The 21,233-nt window shown below is 39.4% G+C and overlaps 1 protein-coding gene across 19 annotated transcripts in view; it reads right to left on the bottom strand.

Moving 5' to 3' along the window:
* The window catches only part of OXNAD1 (oxidoreductase NAD binding domain containing 1), a 105,616-nt gene that overhangs the window by 63,758 nt on the left and 20,625 nt on the right, over positions 1-21,233 (bottom strand). For 16 of the 19 annotated variants that reach the window (XR_008523221.2, XR_010139104.1, XR_008523218.2 and 13 more), the window contains 5 exons: positions 20,671-20,777; positions 12,161-12,302; positions 5,260-5,502; positions 4,380-4,488; positions 3,537-3,721 (listed from right to left, as the gene is read on the bottom strand). Coding sequence is in view for 13 of the 19 variants with exons in the window: in XM_063721631.1 (XP_063577701.1) it covers positions 3,567-3,721; positions 4,380-4,488; positions 5,260-5,502; positions 12,161-12,302; positions 20,671-20,777 (756 nt within the window). In the remaining 6 variants the exon portion in view is untranslated. 19 annotated transcript variants of the gene reach the window in all.

A 21,233-nucleotide genomic window follows, 5' to 3' on the forward strand; every position in this document is an offset into this window, starting at 1 on the left:
CCGGTCGTCTACAGGCTGCTAAGGCACCAACTCATAGTATGCTAACTGATAAATAAAAGGAAAGAAATCAAGCATCAATCCTGCCTTTTCTTTACAGACTCATTTCAGGAGAATCAAAGCTGATGAGGAAAAGTTCTATATGGAACAATCACAGACAATATATGCAGGAAGAATAACAGAAATGGATAATTAATCCTTAATGAAAAAATAGCTATTGGCAATGATCAATGCCTGCTAAAACAATTAGGTGAAAGTTTGATGAAGACCATTATACTGGATGAATCAGGCTGACAAATGCTGAAACCACTGATCCATCTTAACAGCATTAAAAGTGGGACAGACATTATATGCCTCATGTGATGCCGCAGGAAGCACACCGCTTTATAATATAGGCTTGCAAAAAAAAATCTTGAATCTGAATATAAACAAGTTCTAAATCTAATTACCAGTTTACATGAAATACAGAGGAGAGAGGATCAAGCAACACCCTGAGGATACAATAGGCCAGGTTCAAAATGTGGGAAAGCCTGCAGAACAAATAAGTCAGTTTCTTTAACAAATGAATCATGGGGGAAAAAAAGTGTCCATGTATATGTGTAGGGGGTGTAAGGCGTGTGCCATTTAATTAAAATAAACTTAAAAGACATTAACCTAATGCACTATTCGGACTTTTGAGGCCATGAGGAAACAACACAGAAGGGTCTTAGAGGATATTAAGGAATCATTGTCATTTGTGTTAGGTATGATGATGACATTGTGGTTGTGCTGAGGTGATTATCTGTTAGAAATATATACTGAAGAATTTAGAAGTGACACAATACAATTGCTAGGCTTTGCTTGAAAACACACCAGCAAGAACACCCCCACAAAGAAACTGAGGGCTGACAAAAACAGAATGCTGCTAGTCATGGAAGCTGGGTGATGGATGCACGAGAAGTCATTTTACTATCTCTACTTTGTTGTATGTTTGAAAAAATATAAATAAAATCTGAGAAAGATACAAATATCAAACTAACCTAGTCTCTTGAGTAGGCTGTGAAAGGGTCTCATGTCAAAAGAAGAAACATTTTTTCAAACTCATAGAGCCAGAGGATCCTTAAGAAGTCACTTTAATCCAGCTCATCAACTCTGAGCATATAACACATATTTATGAAATACCTATTTTGTGCCTGGCACAGCAATAAACAAGACAGACGCACACCCACATGAAGGTTTCAAGTTAGACCACATCTAAGGCATCCAGCCTCTTGAAATCCTTTCTGAATAGGACAAGGAATAGCAAATTAATAATGACAACACACTCATGCAGTGTTCTGCCAAGCACTTTACACGTATGATCACCTTCAATCCCTGTAACAGCCCTATCAGGTAGGTAGGTAGGCAGCAGTATCATCTCCCTTTTACATGTAGTTTTAAGTGTGTAATTTTAAATGAGGCATACAGCAGTTAAGTGACTTGCTCAAGGTCATCTACCTAGTAAGTAGTATAGGTGAGATCTGAACCCAGGCAATCTGGCTCAAGGGCTTTCGAGCCTATACTCTGAGCCACCGCACTATGAATTCCAAGCCACTCTGGCTGGAGTTAGCTCAATTTAAGTACCAAAAAGATCAGACAGGCCTGGCAGGCAAAAACAAGAGGACATTCTCGACTAGACCAGAAAATGCTCTTCAGCACTCAGCACCAGAATAATGGCACTGAAAGGATGAACACTCCAGGCAAAGGCGATGACCTGGCCCATCTCAGCAATTCTGCCAATACTGAGTCAGCAACAGGGTGGCAGGCAAAGCTGGGATCTCCAGGACAGGTGACCCTTGCTCTCTGACAGTAGCAGGCACACAGCCAGCCGTGGTGCTGGCTAAACAGAGACAGTGGGCGACACCTCCCTATCTTCCCATCCCATGCTGCACTGGAGATGCTCACTTTGCACCTCCACTCCTAATGCAGAGAGGCCTGGGTAGAAATGCCCCTTGATAATCCCACATCCTTGCATCTCATCATGCTCCTATGCCCTCAGCCTGGGCACTTTGGGGCCAACTGATAAGTCAGGGCTCCTTGTAGTGTTCCAGAGCTTCACATATTCTCTTCACCTCTGAGGTAGTGATGACCATTTCCTTGAATGGATTATGATATTCCCATCAGGTCAATAGCTCCTCCCTTCCTCCCCAAATTCAAATCTGGGATCAAAATAGTTGACAAATGATCTCTGCTTAAAACTTGACAAAACTCAAAACTGGGCAGAAGCTAGAGTCACCTTCAGGTCCCATGAATCATATGTGTTCAAGCCCACAAGTCCCTGGGAGGCCTGCAACAACAAAGATAAGAAAGGGTAACCTGTCTTCTCTCATCCGCTCCAGAACAGAATCTCAACTGGAGCTCCTAGGTCTCCAGCACTCATCTGTCCTTCTTCCCAGGCTCCCTTCACCCTTCTGTGACCTCTCTGCAGGCAACCTTGGGCCCAGGACTACCTGTCATAAAAGGAATGGCCTGGCCTCAGTCAGGACTTCTTTTGGATTTTTAAAAATCTAAACAAAGAACTACAATCTGCTTTCTAGCAGTTTCATCAGAGCAGCTTTGGGATGAGGCTCCACCATTCTTTCTATCCACTCTAGGGGACTGCCTCCCAATCTCAGACTTAGCAAGGAGTTAAAACATTAGTTGCTTTCTTTCAGTCATTCAACAACTATATGTTAAGGAGCCGCTGGTGCCAAGAACAACTCTGGCAAATGAGTGAAATAAAAAGTAGAAAAGCAGGATTTAGAAACAGCTCTCTACCCCCTAATCAATGCTAAGCACATTTCCATAGCCAGCTAGCCCAGGCACTGAAGGCAGATTCAACATGGAACACATCACCAATGCCTTTGTCCCAAGCAAGAAGCTGCCTCCTACAGCGTTAAGGCGGACAGCCAAGACACAGAAAGGGTTTCATTTGAGAAGAAACTAACAATTAGTCAGGATACACACTTAGGATATTCATTAACAAGAAAGCAAATATGCTGGATATTTAACTCCCTAAAGCAGTTTTCCTAACAATTTTCCATGTCCAAACTTAACTTTGATGGACCAAATAAGACTGTAGGCCATGGTACAGTAAACAAAGGCATTAAATAAAAAGAATTTTCAAAGTAAAATTATTAATATTGTATTTAAATTATAATTTCATTAAACATAAGATATATAGATGGCTGTCAAATAATTTAAAGCTAGCCCACATTTTATACTCAAAAATCACATTTTCCTATGATTAGACATAAGTATATATCTTTTTTTTGCCTAAAGACAAAAGAAAAATCTATATTGACCAATCATGGTACATCATGAGACAATTAAATCGTTGTTAATAAAAGAAAATCAGTATAGTAAAAAATAGTTTGATCACTGAGGTCTCCGCAAAAAGTTTATCATTTAAGTCTGCCAGCTGGCTTTTATTATCCAGCTGGTCACTAAGTTTATAGCCTTAAAAAATAAGACAACTCAAGTAGAGATAAAAAAAATTAATCATGCCACAAAGGACAGGAGCTCTCCTGAGTAGATCTCACCTCTTTATTTTTTCTGTCTTTGTCTGCCTCCTACCACCACTTCTCAAAGCAAATGTGTTCTTTGGGTACATGGTTGTTTTCCAGTTGCTTGGAGAAAAAGTCTGTCATTGGAGGTGGGCCACAAATATAGAACAAAGTCTCTTTTGAAATATGATCTCTTATCTCCTTCTCCGTTATTCTTCCTTCTACCAAAAACCAGAACAAACACCAAATTAAGCCAGACATGGTTGTATCAGCAAATGAGGAAGGACTAACCACAATTCACATACAGTGTTTATTTGCAAGTTCAGTGAGTCTAGTCTTCTTAAGCCATTCACAGTATGGCTCCTATTGGCATCTGGGCCCAGACCCAAGCAGAGTGCATCTCCAGGCTTCCTAAACCTAAGCAAGCAAAGTGGGAAGCTCATCGTAATGCACTCTGCAGAAAGGGCCAGCTAGCTTACTGGTCTTTGATGGAGATACAAATTGCCTTCAGCAAAGGAAGAAACTGTTTTATAAAAATCCTTTCAGAGGAAATTATGAGTTATTTAAATGACCATTAATGGCAAATGGAATCAATTCAGCCAAATCTGGAATATAAATTATTTGTATGTATACTACAGTGATGATGCAAAGGCCTCTTAAAAAGTGTGAAAAGTACACTTTTAACACAGGCAATAGGAAACCTGTATATAATGAGTAAATCCACCTAATTATCCATTTTTCCATGAGGAATCATCCCAATTCCCCAGATAGTGACATTCCCAGCCAGCGGCTTCCAACAATAAAGCATCTACGCTCAACCAACTGGTGTGTCCATCAAATAACTGCATGGAGATAGTCAAAATATCTTAGGGGACTCACCCGTGATGTACGGCTTGAGTTCCGCATTGATTTGTGTAGTCTGTTTTGTAACATGCAAACTGCATGCAATCTTCTCAGGAAACTCATTTACTAAATCAAGGATATTTTTCTGGAATGTCAAACATATTTGGTCACACTACAATTTTAAAAAATCAAAACAGATGTGCACAACCATTGACGCTGAACCTCAACTCCCATTCTGCACACGTCTGCCGCTCTTGCTCTCTACTTAGAGAGATATTGTTTGCAGCCTAGCAGGCCAGAGCATTCAGACTACAGAGGGCTATTTGGCTTTAATTGAAATCTGAATATGCTAACAAGCATATTACCAACTCTCCGGGAGTTTTTTCTTTTTCCTTTTTCTCAAGCATTGACAATTAAGCAGCAGTTTCACTGACCACAGTTGTGTCTTTTAACTGTTTCTGTTCTTTTGTTCATTCCTGCAGCTGCAAAGCAATCCCCAGTGAAAGCTTTCTTCATCAAATGCACTTAGTTTAAACAGATGCAACTGACGGGGGTTTCATTTACCCAGCTGGGTCCAAACTGTCTAAGTCTTACCTACTCCTGTGATACACTAGTCCACTGTAGGTCTCTTGACTGGAATCTCGGGACCCTTGCGACTTTTCTGTTCATCTAACCTCCAGATTCCATCCCACCAAAACCTACCCTTTCCTGTCACTTAACTGGTAGCCTCTTCAACACTAGCAGTTTTACTTGTCTTGGGTAAGGTGTGTTGGTTAGTTCTCATTTGAGCATGATTAAATCTTGCCAAGCCTTTTGTTTGAACCTTTGCAGAGAAAACAAAACCTAGAGAAAAAACTTTCATGAACAATTAATACCACTACACAAGTTTGCTTACAGCAAGCTATACCTCCCTTACCTTAAACAGGAGTTCGCTGGTACTTTTTGCACTGTAGAATAGTTTTATTGTTCCTATCTCATATCCATTTCTTTTGTTTGCCTGCTCTCTGAGGAGATCTGCTGCGTGCCGCAGGATGGAAAGCAGAGGGTTAATTCCGACTCCTCCTGCAATCAACACGAGGTTTCTAGAGGCATCCGCAGGCTGAGGGTCAAAGAAGAACTCTCCACCCACTCTCACAGCCACTTCAGAGTCAAGTGTACACTAAGGCAGGAAAGAAAAGACCTTTTAGTCTTTTGTAGCACAGGTCTTAAACCAAATGTTCTACTTTAATAAAACTGGTCTATCTCCTGTATTATCAGTATTTAGGACTATTTTTATAGCTTGCTCCCAATTTTCCTGATGCCCTGTGAATTCATTCCACTTGCTCATTTTATAGGCCACAGGCTAATCCACCTTCATAATCCATAATGAACAGCCATTCCAATACTGAGAAAAGGAGATGTGCTTCAGTGATTTCACCATTTGTTAACTTCTTAGGTGATGAACTGGATTGAGGAAAGAGGCAATGGACTCAAAGGCAGGGGACAGCTCTGAAGTATGGGTCTCCTTTATCTGAGTTGTGTTCCTGTGTTCTAACCAAAGCTGAGAGAAACAGGATGTGGCAAATGTCACTAGACTGCCTGCCCTGGGTTCATCAAGGCTGAAAAGTTTAAGTACTGGTGCTCCCTCTTGATCCTCAGTAAGGCACAGCCAGACCAGCTCTACAGGCTTAGACCAGCCCCGTAGCACTGTTCAGTGCTGTTCCTGTCTCCCTAGAGAAACAAGAACAGGCAGCCACAGGCTTCATACTAGGGAGTATCACATAGACCTATCTAGATAAAGCACCTATTTGGTGAGGTCACTTATGCCCGTAATACCATCAGAGTTGAATGTACTGTTTTTCTCAGTGGGGGTGCTACTGCTTCTGATGAAGGTGTTTGGGAAACTTGTCATGACATTTTTTATTCTCACAATGATTTGGGGAATCCAACTGGCATTTAAAGGGCAGGGCCAGAGATGCTAGAGATCCTACAAAATTCCTGGTTTCCCAGAGCTGGCTCCTACTAAGCTGGTGGTCAAATCTACAGAAATTCTGTAAGAAAGTTCCTACTGGTAGTTTGAAATCAGCCATTGTAGGAGTACTTACAGCATAGAAATCAGCAAATGATACAACTCAGATAAATTCAGATAGCTGTTTGCCAGCACACCATTATCTACAATGCACAAGACTGTCCTGCACAATGACTTGTGAATGGCCCAAAAGACGTTCTTGTAGGTGAAAACTGGTTTATAATGATCTGAGACTAGACTCTAGCTCATTTTACAAATAAACTCAGTAGCCACAATGTAGATTACACTTTGTTGTGTTCAGAACTTGACCAAGCACGTTCACTGTTCTGGAAAACCACATTCCAGTTAGTGACATGTGTCACCCATACAACACATCTTTATCATCTGCATCTGTAGACAGTGTATTCATGGTGATTCTATGTTTAGGAATAGCCATCTGATTACTTCATTCTATCTTCCAGTTAGATCTGCCTAACCATTTATATTTTAAAATACATATTCTTTGATTATGGATCACTTTCTTTTATTTCTCCTTTGTATTACAGTTAGAGAATTATGTTATTCAAAAAAAAATCTATGGGTACATTACATTAACTATGACTTTCATTTCAGGACAGTTCTAGAAAGGGGCATTGGATCTGACCGAGTTCATAATCCCTTGTTTGGAAAAAAAACCACTGATCTAGGAGTCAAAAGATTGAATTTTAATCACAGCCCCTATGAAATCCAGCAAGTCCCTCAAATTCTGAGCCTCATCTGCCACCCCTGGAAAATGGGTACCAGCACCTGCACTGCCTATCTCACAGGGTTGGTGTGAACATGAACTGACTCACAGTGGGTGGAACTCCCGAGTATCTGGCTCTACATAAGAAGGAATTTTGGTCATTGCAGCTGTCACAAAAGAAAAAGTGCTGGCAATACCAGCTTCCTTCTTCCCTGTCACTAAAATACAGATTCCAGGAATAAAAAAACTTATACTAAGAGCAAAGGTTTCTCCCATTACACGTTCCTGGCATAAATCAACTAAATGAATGCCCTCCTAAGAAGTAATAACACATCGCATGCTTTTTGAGAACCAAACCCTTAGCATTCACACCTTGGCACCTTGCATGTCAGGTGAGCAGTAGGTACTTCTGGACATGAATTTAATTTGGTCTCTGCAAGTTAAAGATGAGTTAAATTTAGAGAATATCTAAGAAAAATGAAAATTATTTGAATTCACAAAAACATGTCTTTTTTGGTAAAGAACTGTTAAATGAATGGATACTCTTTCAGGGGAAAAAATGTCTGAACCTAACTATTTTAAATATGTGGGAGATTTTTACATGAATGGTGATAAGTGGGTTTTCATGTTTGACAAAAGAAATTAGCAGCAAGGGAGCATTCAGTTAGGAATAACTAAAATCTAGGAACTGCTACAGTGGCTACCAAAGTGCTTTAAAATATTCTTTCCTTTCAAGTCTCAAAAATAGAATTTAAGATACAAGAGGCTCTGCCTAATGATGACAATGAATTTCATCTCCTATATCCTCCTTCCCTCCCTCTCTTGTTTGCCTGTGCAGTTCTCTCTTTATCTATAAGAATCAGAGTGAAAGAGACTGAAATAATTTTCTCCAATGGCCATCTTTGGCATGCTTAGTAATGACAACAAAGAAAGCCTCTAGGTTATTGTTTTTAGAAACCAGAGTATTTTCAACTCTAAAGTTGGCAAGAAAATGTGCCCCAGGGAAAAGATAATTCTCAAGAAGCCTGTCTTATCCTTGACGACAAAATAATCTTCGGTAGGTCTGTCTTCTGATTTGGTAGCATCCGGGAAGAATTAAAAGCCATCTTTGTCTTTTTGTTGATCAATAAAAACTGCGAGGGTAACATGAACACAAGACTCAAAGTACTGTACACTGTAATACGTAAGTGAATAAAAGGACATTAACTTCAATTACACAGCAATGTATCTAATTTTGGTATAGATTTTCTACTTGTGAAATAAACAACCTTTCCACAGCAACTGGAGCTGGGCACACAATAGCTGTCTAGAACCCTTTACCCTGCCAAGAGCTTGAGCCAAAGCAGATAAAATAAAGGAAGACGTTTATGGCACTTTATTCCATGTCTCAACGGTGCAGCCTGCTGCCACCCAGACACTCACGTGCCTCCATTGTCCACTCGAATGACTTAATAAGACAAATCCTCAGGAGGAAAATAGCCACCTGAAAATGGTTCCAAGAAAAATCTGACTTCATAAAGGCTGTTTGCAACTCCCACTGGGCAGAGTAGAGCAGGCACTACAATTAGGATGTGCATTCAGGCAATAACACTTTGAGATTTTCTACAGCCTGTAAGAATAAGTTCCTTCATTGAAATGCCAATGAGGCATGAAACCAAGCAGGAAGCTGTGGACCGGGACCAGGACAGGTCGCGTGAGAAGCTAAGGATAACAGGGAGGATGGGGAGATATTCACGGCACTAGGAACTGGGATGGTATGCTTATTTCAACTCTGAGCAAGGGGCATGCGGACACCTCATTGCTCTCACCCCAGCAGCATATTTTAGCACCTCTAGGAGCAACCTAGAGCCAGTAATGAGTGGAAAATCCACAGAGACTCCAAAAAGCAATGAGGCAGCTGAGGCCACACTGACGGAGAGACTCGGAAGGTTGCAGGGTAAAAATGTGACGGGATACATTTACAATAGAAATGCCTACACAGTCATCTGGGGGTTATCCTGGACAGACACAACTTGATGTGTAAACCACAAGAATATATTGCGTTGCTCCTGCACATTTTTTAAAACTTATTTTTAAAATTTCCTTAACAGAAATCTTTTTCTTTTGGTATACGGTTCTATGAATTTTAACACACATATAGATCTGGGTAACAATCATCAAAATCAAAACATATATTAGTTCCATCACCCCCTGAAAATATTCCCCTGTGCTATCGATCCTACCTTTACAGTCATCTCAACCCCAGTCAACCACTGATTTGTTTCCCATCATTATATGTTTGTCTTCCAGAATGTGACAAAAATGGGATTTTACAGTATGTAACCTTTTGGGACTGCCTCCTTGCACTCAACAGAATGCCTCTGAGATTCACCCACATTGCTGCATGCATCAATAATTCATCTCTTTAATAGTCCCTTGTATGAATATATCACAAGTTATCCATTCACCTGCTGAGGGACATTTGGGTTGTTTCTAAAAGTTTTTAATAATTATGAATAGAACTGCTATAAATATTCATGTTATGCTTTTATATAAACATAGCCTTCATTTCTCTAAGACACTCAGAAGTGGTATGGCTGGGTCATATGTTAAGTGTATGTTTAACTTTATACAAAACTGCTAAAATGCTTTCCAGATTGGCTGTACTATTTTGCATTCCCACTAGCAATATAAGCAATATATGAGAGTTCCAGTTGTTCCACATCCTTGCCAACGCTTGGTATTGTCAATATTTTTAATTTTAGACATTAGACTAGATCTGTAGTGGCATCCCACCACATATGGTTTTAATTTACATTTCCCTCAGGGTTAATGATGTTTGAATACCTTTCATTGCTTATTTGCCATCCTCATATCCTTTTTTACTGAAGTGTCTGTTCAATCCTTTGTCCATTTAAAAAAATCATGTTGCTTGTTTTCTTTTTGTTGACTTTGGAGATTTCTTTATATATTCTAGATTCAAGCCCTTTGTTGATATCTGATTCGTAAGTATTTTCTCCCAGTCTGAAGCTTGTTTTTAAATTGTGTTACATGCCTTTTGTAGAAAAAGTTTTAATTTTGACCATGTCCTATCATTAACCTTTTTTTTGATGGATCTTGCTTTTGGTATTGTGTTTAAGAATTTTACCTATTCTCGAGTTCCAAATATCTCCTGTTTTCTTCTAGAACTTTTATAGTACCATGTTTTACATTTAGATCTACAACCCGTTTTGAGTTAATTCTGAATATAAATTATGAGGTTTAGATTTAGGTTGAAGGTTTTTGGTTTTTCGTTTTTTTGTTTTTTGCATCTAGATGCAAAATTGTTCCAGAACTATTTGTTGAAAAGTTTATCCTTTTGCCATTCGATTTTTCCATTGAATCTAGCACCTTTGTCAAAAATAAAGTGACCATATATGTCAGTCTATTTCTGAACTCTTCATTCTGTTACATTATTTGATGTTGTCTCTCTCCTTTCACCAATACCATACTGTTTTGAATGCTGTAGCTTTATCTTAGTCTTAAATTTGATTAATGTGATTCTTCTCACTTTATTCTTCTTTTTCAAAATTGTTTTAGCTATCCTAGGTCCTTTTTTGTTCCATATAAATTTTAAAATCACTTTGTCCATATCTATAAAAAATCCTGTTGAGATTTTGATTATTGTTATGTTCAATCTATAAATCAATTTAAGGAGAACTGACTTCTTTACTACGTTGAGTTTTCCAATCTATGAACACAGTACATCTCTCTATTTACTCATGTCTTCTTTGATTTCTTTCATCAGATTGAAATGAACTGTGCTTTTTTTTTTTTTTTTTTTGACTACTTGCAAGAGGGTCCTACACTGGGGGATGGGCCAGAGAGTATCCTAAGCTAGCTGGTTTTCACAACATAAAAGCTCTCTTCAGCTACTACAGGACATATTAGTTCTTACAAACATGGTTTGCCTGTGTGATTCTTTGCGTGCCTTCTCTCCTAACTGAACCTTGCTGCGTTCAGGAGGGCCTTCTACAGCCACAAAACTCAACTGTGTTTCCATACCCTCTTTTGCAGGCAAGAGCTGTAAGTCCCACCCCACTCCCTCATGTATTTTTGTTGGTGCTCTATGAAATTTGCTACTCGGCCTCTCTCCTCTACTTAATTCCATGGGGTTCCTACAGAAACCCAAAAATTCTCTGCAACCTTTACAAATATACTACAGTGTGTTTCCAAGTTTTGCTGAAAATAGAGGTTTTGTTTTCTTTTTCCTTTGTTGATTTTCAATGATTTCCAGGAAACAGGAAAATGCTGTTTTTGAAGCCATATTTGTACTGGTATGTGTTTTTGGTAAAGAAGGTAAGAAAATGCCTGGGATGGGATGGAGGTTGTTGGTAAATATAGAAGACATTCTTGTAATGAAGAGGAAGTGAAAGGAAAAGGAAAAGGATAGAAAAAGCAATAAGTGAAAAGGATAGAAGGGTCAAAAACTAAGACAACGAGTAACTGATCTGTTCTGAGCTCATTCTTTGTTATCAGAGTTCTAGTAGGTAATGACAGGCAACTTCTGTAGGATTGTGTTGAGCCCTGTGGTGAAATAAGAGTTATTAACAGCAGTCAAATTGGATTCTCTCTCAGAATCCCAAGTGAAGAGCTTTCCAGACACTGAAATAGAGAGGCAATGGCACCGTGGATTTAGCTGTGCTCACCTCTGGGAAGAAGCAGTACTATGTAATCAGATAGTTTCCCCTCCAAAAATGACAGAATAATAATTTAATTCCCTTTATTTAGGATGGTTAGGACAAAATAATCTGATTTAGAGATTTACCATTTACATGACACAGAGAGCCAACGTTTTAGAACTTGTCTAAAATATAAAATATTTTAATTATAAAGCAGTATTCAACTGAATACCGTTTGGTGACCCAGAAAATACTTCCAGATCCCAAAGTCTCTGACTCATACTTAATGCATCAAAGTTTCTTTGACCTTTCTTAGAAGCTCTTTGTGGGCATGTACTCTTTTACTCAAGCCCAGGTTTCTTAGGTGAATCAAATGAGCTTAACACAAATTTTGTGGGTGGCAGAGATTCCCAGATCATCGCGTTTAAACAGGCAGTTTGCTTACCGTATTGTGAACCCAGAGGGCAGGAGGGTGGTTCGTATATTTCACTGCCAATTCTATCACTCTCTCTTGTTCTAGCAGTCTGGGACTGGAGCATATTGAAAACCCACCAACCACAGAGACTCCTGGAATAAAGAAATCAACCCTAAAAAGAAAGCCAAATAAATGATTATTGTTGAAGCAATTTTAAAAATTGGTAAATTAAACAAAACTGACAAACCTTTGCAAGACTATGAAAAAAAGTTACTAAAATCAAGAATAAAAGAGAAGACATCATCACAAAGCTTATAGAAATAAAAAGAATTATAAAGGAATTCCATGAACAACTATATGCCAAAAAATTAGCTAACTTACATGAAATGCACACATTCCTAAAATGACATAAACTACCAAATCTGACTCAAGAAGAAAGAAAATCTGAGCAGACCCATAACAAGTTAAAGGATTGAGTTAATAATTTTAAAACTCCCCACAAAGAAAAGCTCAGGCCCAGGCCAGGCGCAGTGGCTCACACCTGTAATCCCAGCACTTTGGGAGGCCAAGGCAGGTGGATCCCCTGAGGTCAGGAGTGCGAGACCAACCTGACCAACATGGTGAAACCCCGTCTCTACTAAAAAAAAAAAAAAAATACAAAATATTAGCCAGGCGTAGGGGTGCATGCCTGTAATCCCAGCTACTTGGGAAGCTGAGGCAGGAAAATCACTTGAACCTGGGAGGCAGAAGTTGCAGTGAGCCAAGATTGCACCATTGCACTCCAGCCTGGGCAACAAGAGCGAAACTCCATGTCAAGAAAAAAAAAAAAAAGAAAGGCTCAGGTCCAGATGGCATCCTGTTAAGTTCTATCAGACATTTAAAAATTAATACAAATCCTTCAAAATCTATTCCAAAAACAGAAGAGAACACTTCCCGACTCATTTTATGAGGCCAGTATTACCCTCATACCAAAGCCAGACAAAGACATTGAAAGAAAACTATAGACCAGTATCCCTTCTGAATTTAGGTACAAAAATTCCAGGAATACAAGGTTGGTTTAACATCTGAAAATAAATAAATGTAATACACCACTCAGTAGAATAAATGACAAAACCCACATGATCATCTCAATAGTCAAGAAAAGACATTTGACAAAATCCAACACTTTTTCATAACAAAAATACTCAACAAATTAGGAATAATTGGGAACTTTCTCAACCTGATAAAGGGCACCTACAAAAGACCCATAGCTAACATCCTACTTAATGGTGAAATGCTGAAAGTTTCCCCCCTAAGAGAAACAAGATTAGGATGTGTACTTTCACCACTCCAACTCAACACTGTACTAGAGGTTCTAGCCAAAGTGAGTGAACAAGAAAATGAAATAAAAAGTGATCAGAACAACTAACATCCTACTTAATAGTGAAAGGCTGAAAGTTTCCCCCCTAAGAGAAACAAGACAAGGATGTCTACTTTTACCACTCCAACTCAACATTGTACTAGAGGTTCTAGCCAAAGTAAGTAAACAAGAAAATGAAATAAAAGGCATTCAGATTGCAGAGGTGGAAGCTGCAGATGGTATGCTGTCATATAGAAAATACTAATGTATTCACTAAAAAGATATTAGAACTAATAAATTCAAATAAGTTTGCAGGATACAAGATCAACAGACAAAAATCAACTGTATCTCTATACACTAGCAATGAACAATCCAAATGTGAAATTTAGAAAACCAATTACACTTATAATAGCATAAAAAAGAATAAAATAATTGGGAATAAATTTAACAAAATAAGTGTAAGACTTAACACAGCAAAAACTACAAAACACCATTGGAAAAAAATTAAAGATCTAAGTAAATGGAAGCATATCCCATGTTCATGGTGTGGAAGACTTAAATATTGCCAAGATGGCAATACTCCTCAAATTGATCCACAGATTCAATGCAATACTTACTAAAACCCCAGGTGTTTTCACTGTAGAAATTGACAAGTTGATCATAAAATTCATATGGAAATTTGAGGAACCCATAATCATCAAAACAATCTTGAAAAAGAAGTTTACATTTGTAGGACTCACATGTCCTGATTTCAAAAGTTACTACAAAGCTACAGTAATGAAAATGTTGTTGTACTGACATAAGGACAGACATGTAGATCAATGGAAAAGAACGGAATGTCCAGAAATAAAGCCTTAAATTCATGGTGAATTGATTTTAGACAAGGGTGCCAAATTTAATGGCAAAAGAACAGTCTACTCAATAGTGGCACTGGGAGAACTGAATAACCACATACAAAGAATGAATGTGGACTCCTATTTCACAACATATACAAAAATTAAGTCAAAATAGAGCAGAAACTTAAATGTAAGAGCTAAAATTATAAACTCTTAGAAGAAAACACAGGAGTAAGACTTCATGGCAATGGCTTCTTAGATATGACCCCAAACCAAAAGGGTTGGAAAAAAAATAGAGAAACAGATTTCATCAAAATTTAAAACTCTGTGCTACAAATGTTATCATCAAGAAAGTCAGGGCCGGGCACAGTGGCTCATGCCTATACAAATCCCAGCACTTTGGGAGGCCAAGGTGGGCAGATCACCTGAGGTCAGGAGTTCGAGACCAGCTTGGCCAACATGGTAAAACCCCGTATCTACTAAAAATAAAAAAAATTAGCTGGGCATGGTGGCAGATGCACCTGTAGTCCCAGCTACTTGGGAGGCTGAGGTAGGAGAATCACTCGAACCCGGGAGGCAGAGGTAGCAGTGAACCGAGATCATGCCACTGCACTCCAGCCTGGGCAACAGAGTGAGACTCCATCTCAAAAAAAAAAAAAAAAAAAGTTAAGAAGACAATCTACATAATGGGAAAAATATTTTTAAATAATATATCTATTAATATTAAGGTTCTTGTATTCAGATTATATAAAGAACTCTTACAACTCAGTAATAAAGAGACAACCAAATAAAAAACTGAAAAAATCCTTTTAATTAATATTTCTTCAAAGAAGATATATAAATGGCTAATAAGCACATGAAGAGATGTTCAACATCAATAGTCATTAGGGCAATGTAAGTCAAAATCATAATGAGCTGCCACTTCACAACCACGTGGATGGCTATAATCAAAGAGACAAACAATAGTCTTAGGGTCTGGAGAAATTGGAACATTTATACATTGCTGGTGGGAATGTAAAATGGCACAGCCACTCTAGAAAACAATTTAGTAGTGCCTGAAAATGTTACAGTTAGCATATGACCCAACAATTCCATGCCTAGGTTTAGACCCAAGATAGGTGAAACTATATGTTCACTCAAAAACTTGTACATGAATGTTCATGGCAGCATTATTCACAATAGCCCCAAAGTGGAAACAATGTAAATGTCCATCAGCTAATGAAGATATAAACAAAATGTGGCATATCCATACAATGGAATGAAGTACTGATACAGGCTACAACATAGATGAACCCTGAAATCATGTTAAGTGAAAGAAGCCAATCACAAAAAGACCACACATTGTATTGTATGATTCCACTGGTATAAAATGTCCATAAGAGACAAATCCATAGAGACAAAATAGATTAGTGGTCATCTAAGCCAGGCAGGAGGATACGGAATGAATAATAATCATTACAGAGTTTCTTTCTGGGATAAAAATGTTCTAAATGTGATTGTGCTGATAGCTGCACAACTCTATTAATATACTAAAACCTCTGAATTGTACACTTTAAATGTTTAAATTTTATATGAATATATCTCAACATAACAGTCTTTTTAAGTTTTAAAAAGTATGAAAAAAGGGTCAAGAAAAGCAACAAAAACTCTCTCACTAGCATTTGACAGACTTAATAGGCTGATATGGCCTCTGAGTTACACAAGTCTTAACGTTTCCTTCTTTTCTTCTAACCACATCCTGTAGTCTAGAACTCCTGGGTTTCAAGCTTTCAATAATTCTATGCCACAGAAACACTTTTTTGGTGAGGATTCTAGGAAATGCAATAAACCTAGTCACATACCAAGAAAAATGTATTGGAACACAGAACCACAAAAAATTCTCATCCCCATATCTGGGAAACATAAACATCCAATCTAGGTGTTTCACAGCCATCACAAGAGCAAAAAGTATCATCCTTCCCCAGTTGCTTACCTACATACAGGCCTAAAAGAAAAGCAAAAGATGTTCTCTAATCTGATCTATGACCTTAAAAAAATATTCTCCTGCAGTCTATGACCTTACATTTCCAGTCATTTATTATAAGTCTTTAAAAACCAGTTCTGGATTGGAAGCGCTCCAGAAAAGGTCTTTAGCCAACTTTAACCTATTTTCACTTGACTCTTTTCCATGAGTACTTCAACTTTCTTTTCATTTCTGACAAGATAAAAATTTAAAAGACTATCGTTAGCATTTGTTAACACAGTTGCTATATGCTATCACAGAGGAGGTATAAAAAAATCTCCATTATTTCCATGTTTAAAAAATAAATACATTAATGAGCTACTTTTGTTGCTTCATCTCCTGAACTACAGTGCCCTCTGCTGCTCAATGATGATGAAGACCATTCTCTCAGTTGAATGAAAGGGAACCCTCTTCTCTAGTAATTCTGGAAAGCTACCTTTGGAAAAAAAGGACTCCTTCATTAAAAAATACAGAAGAATTTAAGTTACATAAAAACTTCATCTGAATGGATTTAAGAAAATATGCACAATACATATTTCATAAAACATCTGTCCAAGAAAGAATTAAACCTTAAACACACACCTTTAAAAATGTCCTTTGCAGGATGAGCACTCTTGGAGCCATGAGTTAAAGCCCTTACTATATACCCAATGAGTGAGTGTATGCAGAAGGAGCCTAGGTGTGCGGTGAAGCAGTGGATGTCCACATCCAACCATGACACACCAGGCAGCCAGGTCCTGTCCACAAAGGGAGCCCCAGTGCCAAGCATACAGCAGCTATACTATGAGATCCCAGAACTCTTTAGTCCTTGCCTACAGTTCTCAGAGCCCCTCACTCATTCACTTAATGCAAACATCAAAGAGAGCACCTGCCTACCATATACAGGCACTGTGGTACTTGCTGGAGGTACAAAGATGCATGTATGTCTTAGTTGCTGCCCTCAATGAACCCACTCTAAGAGGAGGAAAATTAACAAATACATACAATTAAATGGGCAATGATAAAATCTGCTTAGCATAGCGAGGCAAGGCAGAGGAAGGAGGAGTCAATTCTACCAGGAGTATAGGAATTAAGAAAGACTTCACAGAAGAGATGCCCTTTAAACAGTCTTAAAAGACACACATTGCTTACCAGATAAGCAATGGGGGAGGACACAGTTTGAAAAAAGATGCCAAGGAATACAGTGCTATGTTATGTGCAGTCCTGTGAGAATCAGTGTAAGTTGTAAGGATATTATCTATCTACAGTGTGGCAGCCCTGCTCAAGGGTAGGGGTAAAGTCTTACTTCTCTAATCTTGCTCCTCCAGTGTTTCTTCTTGGTGTTCTCTTTCTCTCAGCAGGGCTCAAAGTTGCTTTCTAGCATCTAAACTTATGTTATCTTGTAGGAAGTCAGACACACTAGGACCAGGAATTCCCTCCACTCTGTGAAAATGCTTTGGCCTTACTTCCCCTCAGGAGGCAAGGTATACCTAGCCAAGTGTGGACTGAGTACTGACTGGGGCATCAGTGGTGACATGGTGGTGATGAGCCCCCACTCCTGCCTGGCCTGCCACTCTTCCAATCAACAGCTTCAGTGCAGGGAAACTGACCAAGGAGATAAGAATTGGAATCTGTCCCCTGGGCCTTATCAGCACATATGATCTAACTGAATGAAATACTTATTAGCAATAACAAAAGCTAAAATCAAACAAAGTTAACATTAGGCATTATGCTAAACACTTTAAATATCCCAAAACGTAGGAATACTACTGCTCCCTCTTTGAAGATATGAGAACTGAAGCCCAGACAAATAAGGAAACTGACCACATCACAGAGCTAGCTGGTAGAAAGCAAGCACGTGAGCTGAGCAGTCTCCAGGGCACTAGGCGACAATACACTGCTACCCACAGTAGCGTAACCAATACCAGAGGCAGGCAGTGAGCACCACAGCCAAATGTGAATCTAGAAACTCAGGGCACCTGCACACTGTGTGAGGACTAGTGGTGGCATGCTCCAGACCCAAGAGCGAGTGTCAATCTTTCCACCCCAAGGGAGGAGGAATTCTGGTCAAGGGCAGGCCTCACCAAGGAGCTAGCAAGTGGTAGGCCTACTAGTAAGATGAACCAAGAAGTTCAACCCTGCTCATGTGAGAAATGTTTTGAGGTGGTTCTGCCTTTGGCCTTTCTCTCGGGGTTGGATTGCTAGAGTTCTTGGAACTGCTTTATTGCTACAGGAATCAGCCCTCTCTGCAAGGCCCAGTAAGAACACAGTGTAGTGCAAAAAGAGCCCCTTGAGGCCTATATCTGATCTATGCTGAAGGTGTCTACATGGGGATCTGTGGCCAAAGCTCCAGCTAGTCACAGACAACATTCATTTATTTAGTTAGAGTTGCACCTGGAACCTCATTCTCAGAGTTTGGTAGGTGTCAGAGGAAGCCACCGGTCAAAATTTCAAAGATGTGGAATCACGGCCCAATCTCTTACCCCAAAGATAAGCCCAACAGCAACCCTCTCCTTGATTTCTAGCAGCTCTCCAGTCTGAGAATCCCAACTACACAAACTGCATGGCAGCCACATCCTCACTCCCTCTCCCTAATCCTTGCCCTCTTCTCCAAAGTGCCACATGGTGGTTACTACCAAGCTGATGGTCTGAAACAGCCTAGAGCACAAAGCCATTCAAGCAACAGCATGGAAGGGACAGACACCACCAACCTCAGCAAAATGGCCATTCTGTAACCATAAGGTCAAATATCAAAACGAACTCACAACCCCTAGAAACCATAATCAATGGTAAGGGTAAAATCTGTTCAAAGAGGAGAGCCCAGGAGGCTGGAATGAATACTAATCAACACCTGGGAGGCAAAGCGTCACCACCACCAGCCAGTGATCCTTACCCGCCAAGTCCGACCTCCGAAGAAGTCTGACAGGCACATATGAAAACCAGGCCTAAATTCAGTGAAATGGCCAAATCCATTCATTGGGATGGTATACATGACACCAACCCCAAATCATTTCATCTTGAGAATCACAAATATTTCTACAAATATCACTAGGGAATGAGGACATTTTCTTATCAGGTAACTGAGGTTAGCGAGTGCATTACACTTGCAGGCACACCACAGTGGCAGCACAATAACCAATGCACAGGCTTTTCCTAACCAGGAGGCTGGGTCTGAGTCTTGGCAGGATTCAGAGTTGAAGGCACAGAGACAGTGCTTTGCACAGGACACAAACATTTCCACAGAAAGGAAATAATGGAAAACAGATCATTACAATTAAAGTTTCCACTTTTCAATATAATGACTGCTAAACCATTTTTGAAGGGTAAATATGTTGCCCACCCCCTAAAACGGACAAAATGCATTTAATGTGTATCATCGAACATGTGCAAAGATTGCAGTAAATTGCTTCACAAACCCAAATTATTGCAATCAGCATCTTGTTTTCTAGTTCTAAATTCAAAGGCAAACTATTAACACACAAGACTGCTAACTCTTGCTATTATCACACTTGCTATTATCACACATCCTCCTAACAAAACTACACTTCCAGATAGACTGCCAAAATTAGTCAAGTGACTCTTAAGAAACACTATCAAGACTGACATGCCAGAAATCCATTTAGAAATGAATGCTTTATTTAAATAAAGGACACACACACCCAAACACACCTTTCCTAGGGAAATTCAAGTTGCTTTCTTTACAATTGAACTTGAATTGAAGCTCAGGGAGGCCGCATTCGGAGGAAATGTTACCCAGTCAGCATGCTGATCAGTCCCGAGTCAAATGGGACAGACTTATGATTTGTATGGGGGTTCTGGGGAGCTGGGCCTGACTGGGGAATCCTGATAACAAATTAGGCAAAGTATTTAAATTCAACCCAAATAAGGTACATATGATAGACGAATTCAGTCAAGAGGGTAGTGAGCCCTGTGATGACGTCACTAGTTCCTCTTCTCTTCAGGATACTTTGTTTACTCTGCATTGGACACAAAGAAGACTTTTTAAAAACCTATGAATTTCCTGCAACACATAACTCAAGGAGATTAGATTACTGAAGTGCGTTCTGTTAGCAACCATTCCTGAAGAGTGTAATTATCAGAGTTGTCAGTTTCATGGGCCAATACTAGCTTTGAATGTGGAAAACACAAGACAGCAATTTTCATATATGACTGAGGGAGCCACAGGCTCAAAACCCAAGTGGGCTCTGAGGCCAGGAAAGGAATCAGATCCTCTGTGCCAACAAAGGCTCGCCCTGAGCAGATATGATTTAGAATTCCTCTTCCTCAAGGGAATGGCTAGCCTTTTCCAGAAGAAAAAATAATCCCTTCTATCTGATGGCACCTTCTTGAACATACATACTTGGAACACAAAAAAGTCACTTACCACTGGCCAGCTTTAAAGGAAAAGTCTTGATCAGCAACAAGCAAGCGGAGGCTCTTCACTGACGGTGACTCACTGGCAGCTCCACACACCTTAGCTGCTGACACAATCTAAAACCAAAAGATGAACTGTGGCTGAGATTAGTGCGTACACAGCGCAAGGGACAAATGGTGGCATCCTGAGAACTAAGGTTTTTGAAATCTACGAAGATGTGGTTTTTGAAAACTGCCAAACAAGGTAAAACACACTTTGCTTTAGTTCAGCCTACCACCATGTGAATGCATTTTAATTAACTTTTTTTTGAGAGACTTGCTATCATACTAATTTAATTTTATCCTACATTCAAAAATCATCTATTCAAGGGATCATTTAACCGGCATTTATTTGATTGAGTATCCACAATGTGCTGTGCACTGGGCTAGGCACTCTGGCAAGAGCTCAGGGAATTGGAACTCTATGAACAAGCCAGGGTCTTATCAAGGAGCCGCCATTAAATTCTCCATCAGTACTGGGCCAAGTGAGGCCCACTCTTGCTTCTGGGGGTGTAAGGAGTCCACAAAGAGCTA

This window comes from Pongo abelii, chromosome 2 (assembly GCF_028885655.2).
Source record: "Pongo abelii isolate AG06213 chromosome 2, NHGRI_mPonAbe1-v2.0_pri, whole genome shotgun sequence".
Lineage (NCBI taxonomy): Eukaryota > Metazoa > Chordata > Mammalia > Primates > Hominidae > Pongo > Pongo abelii.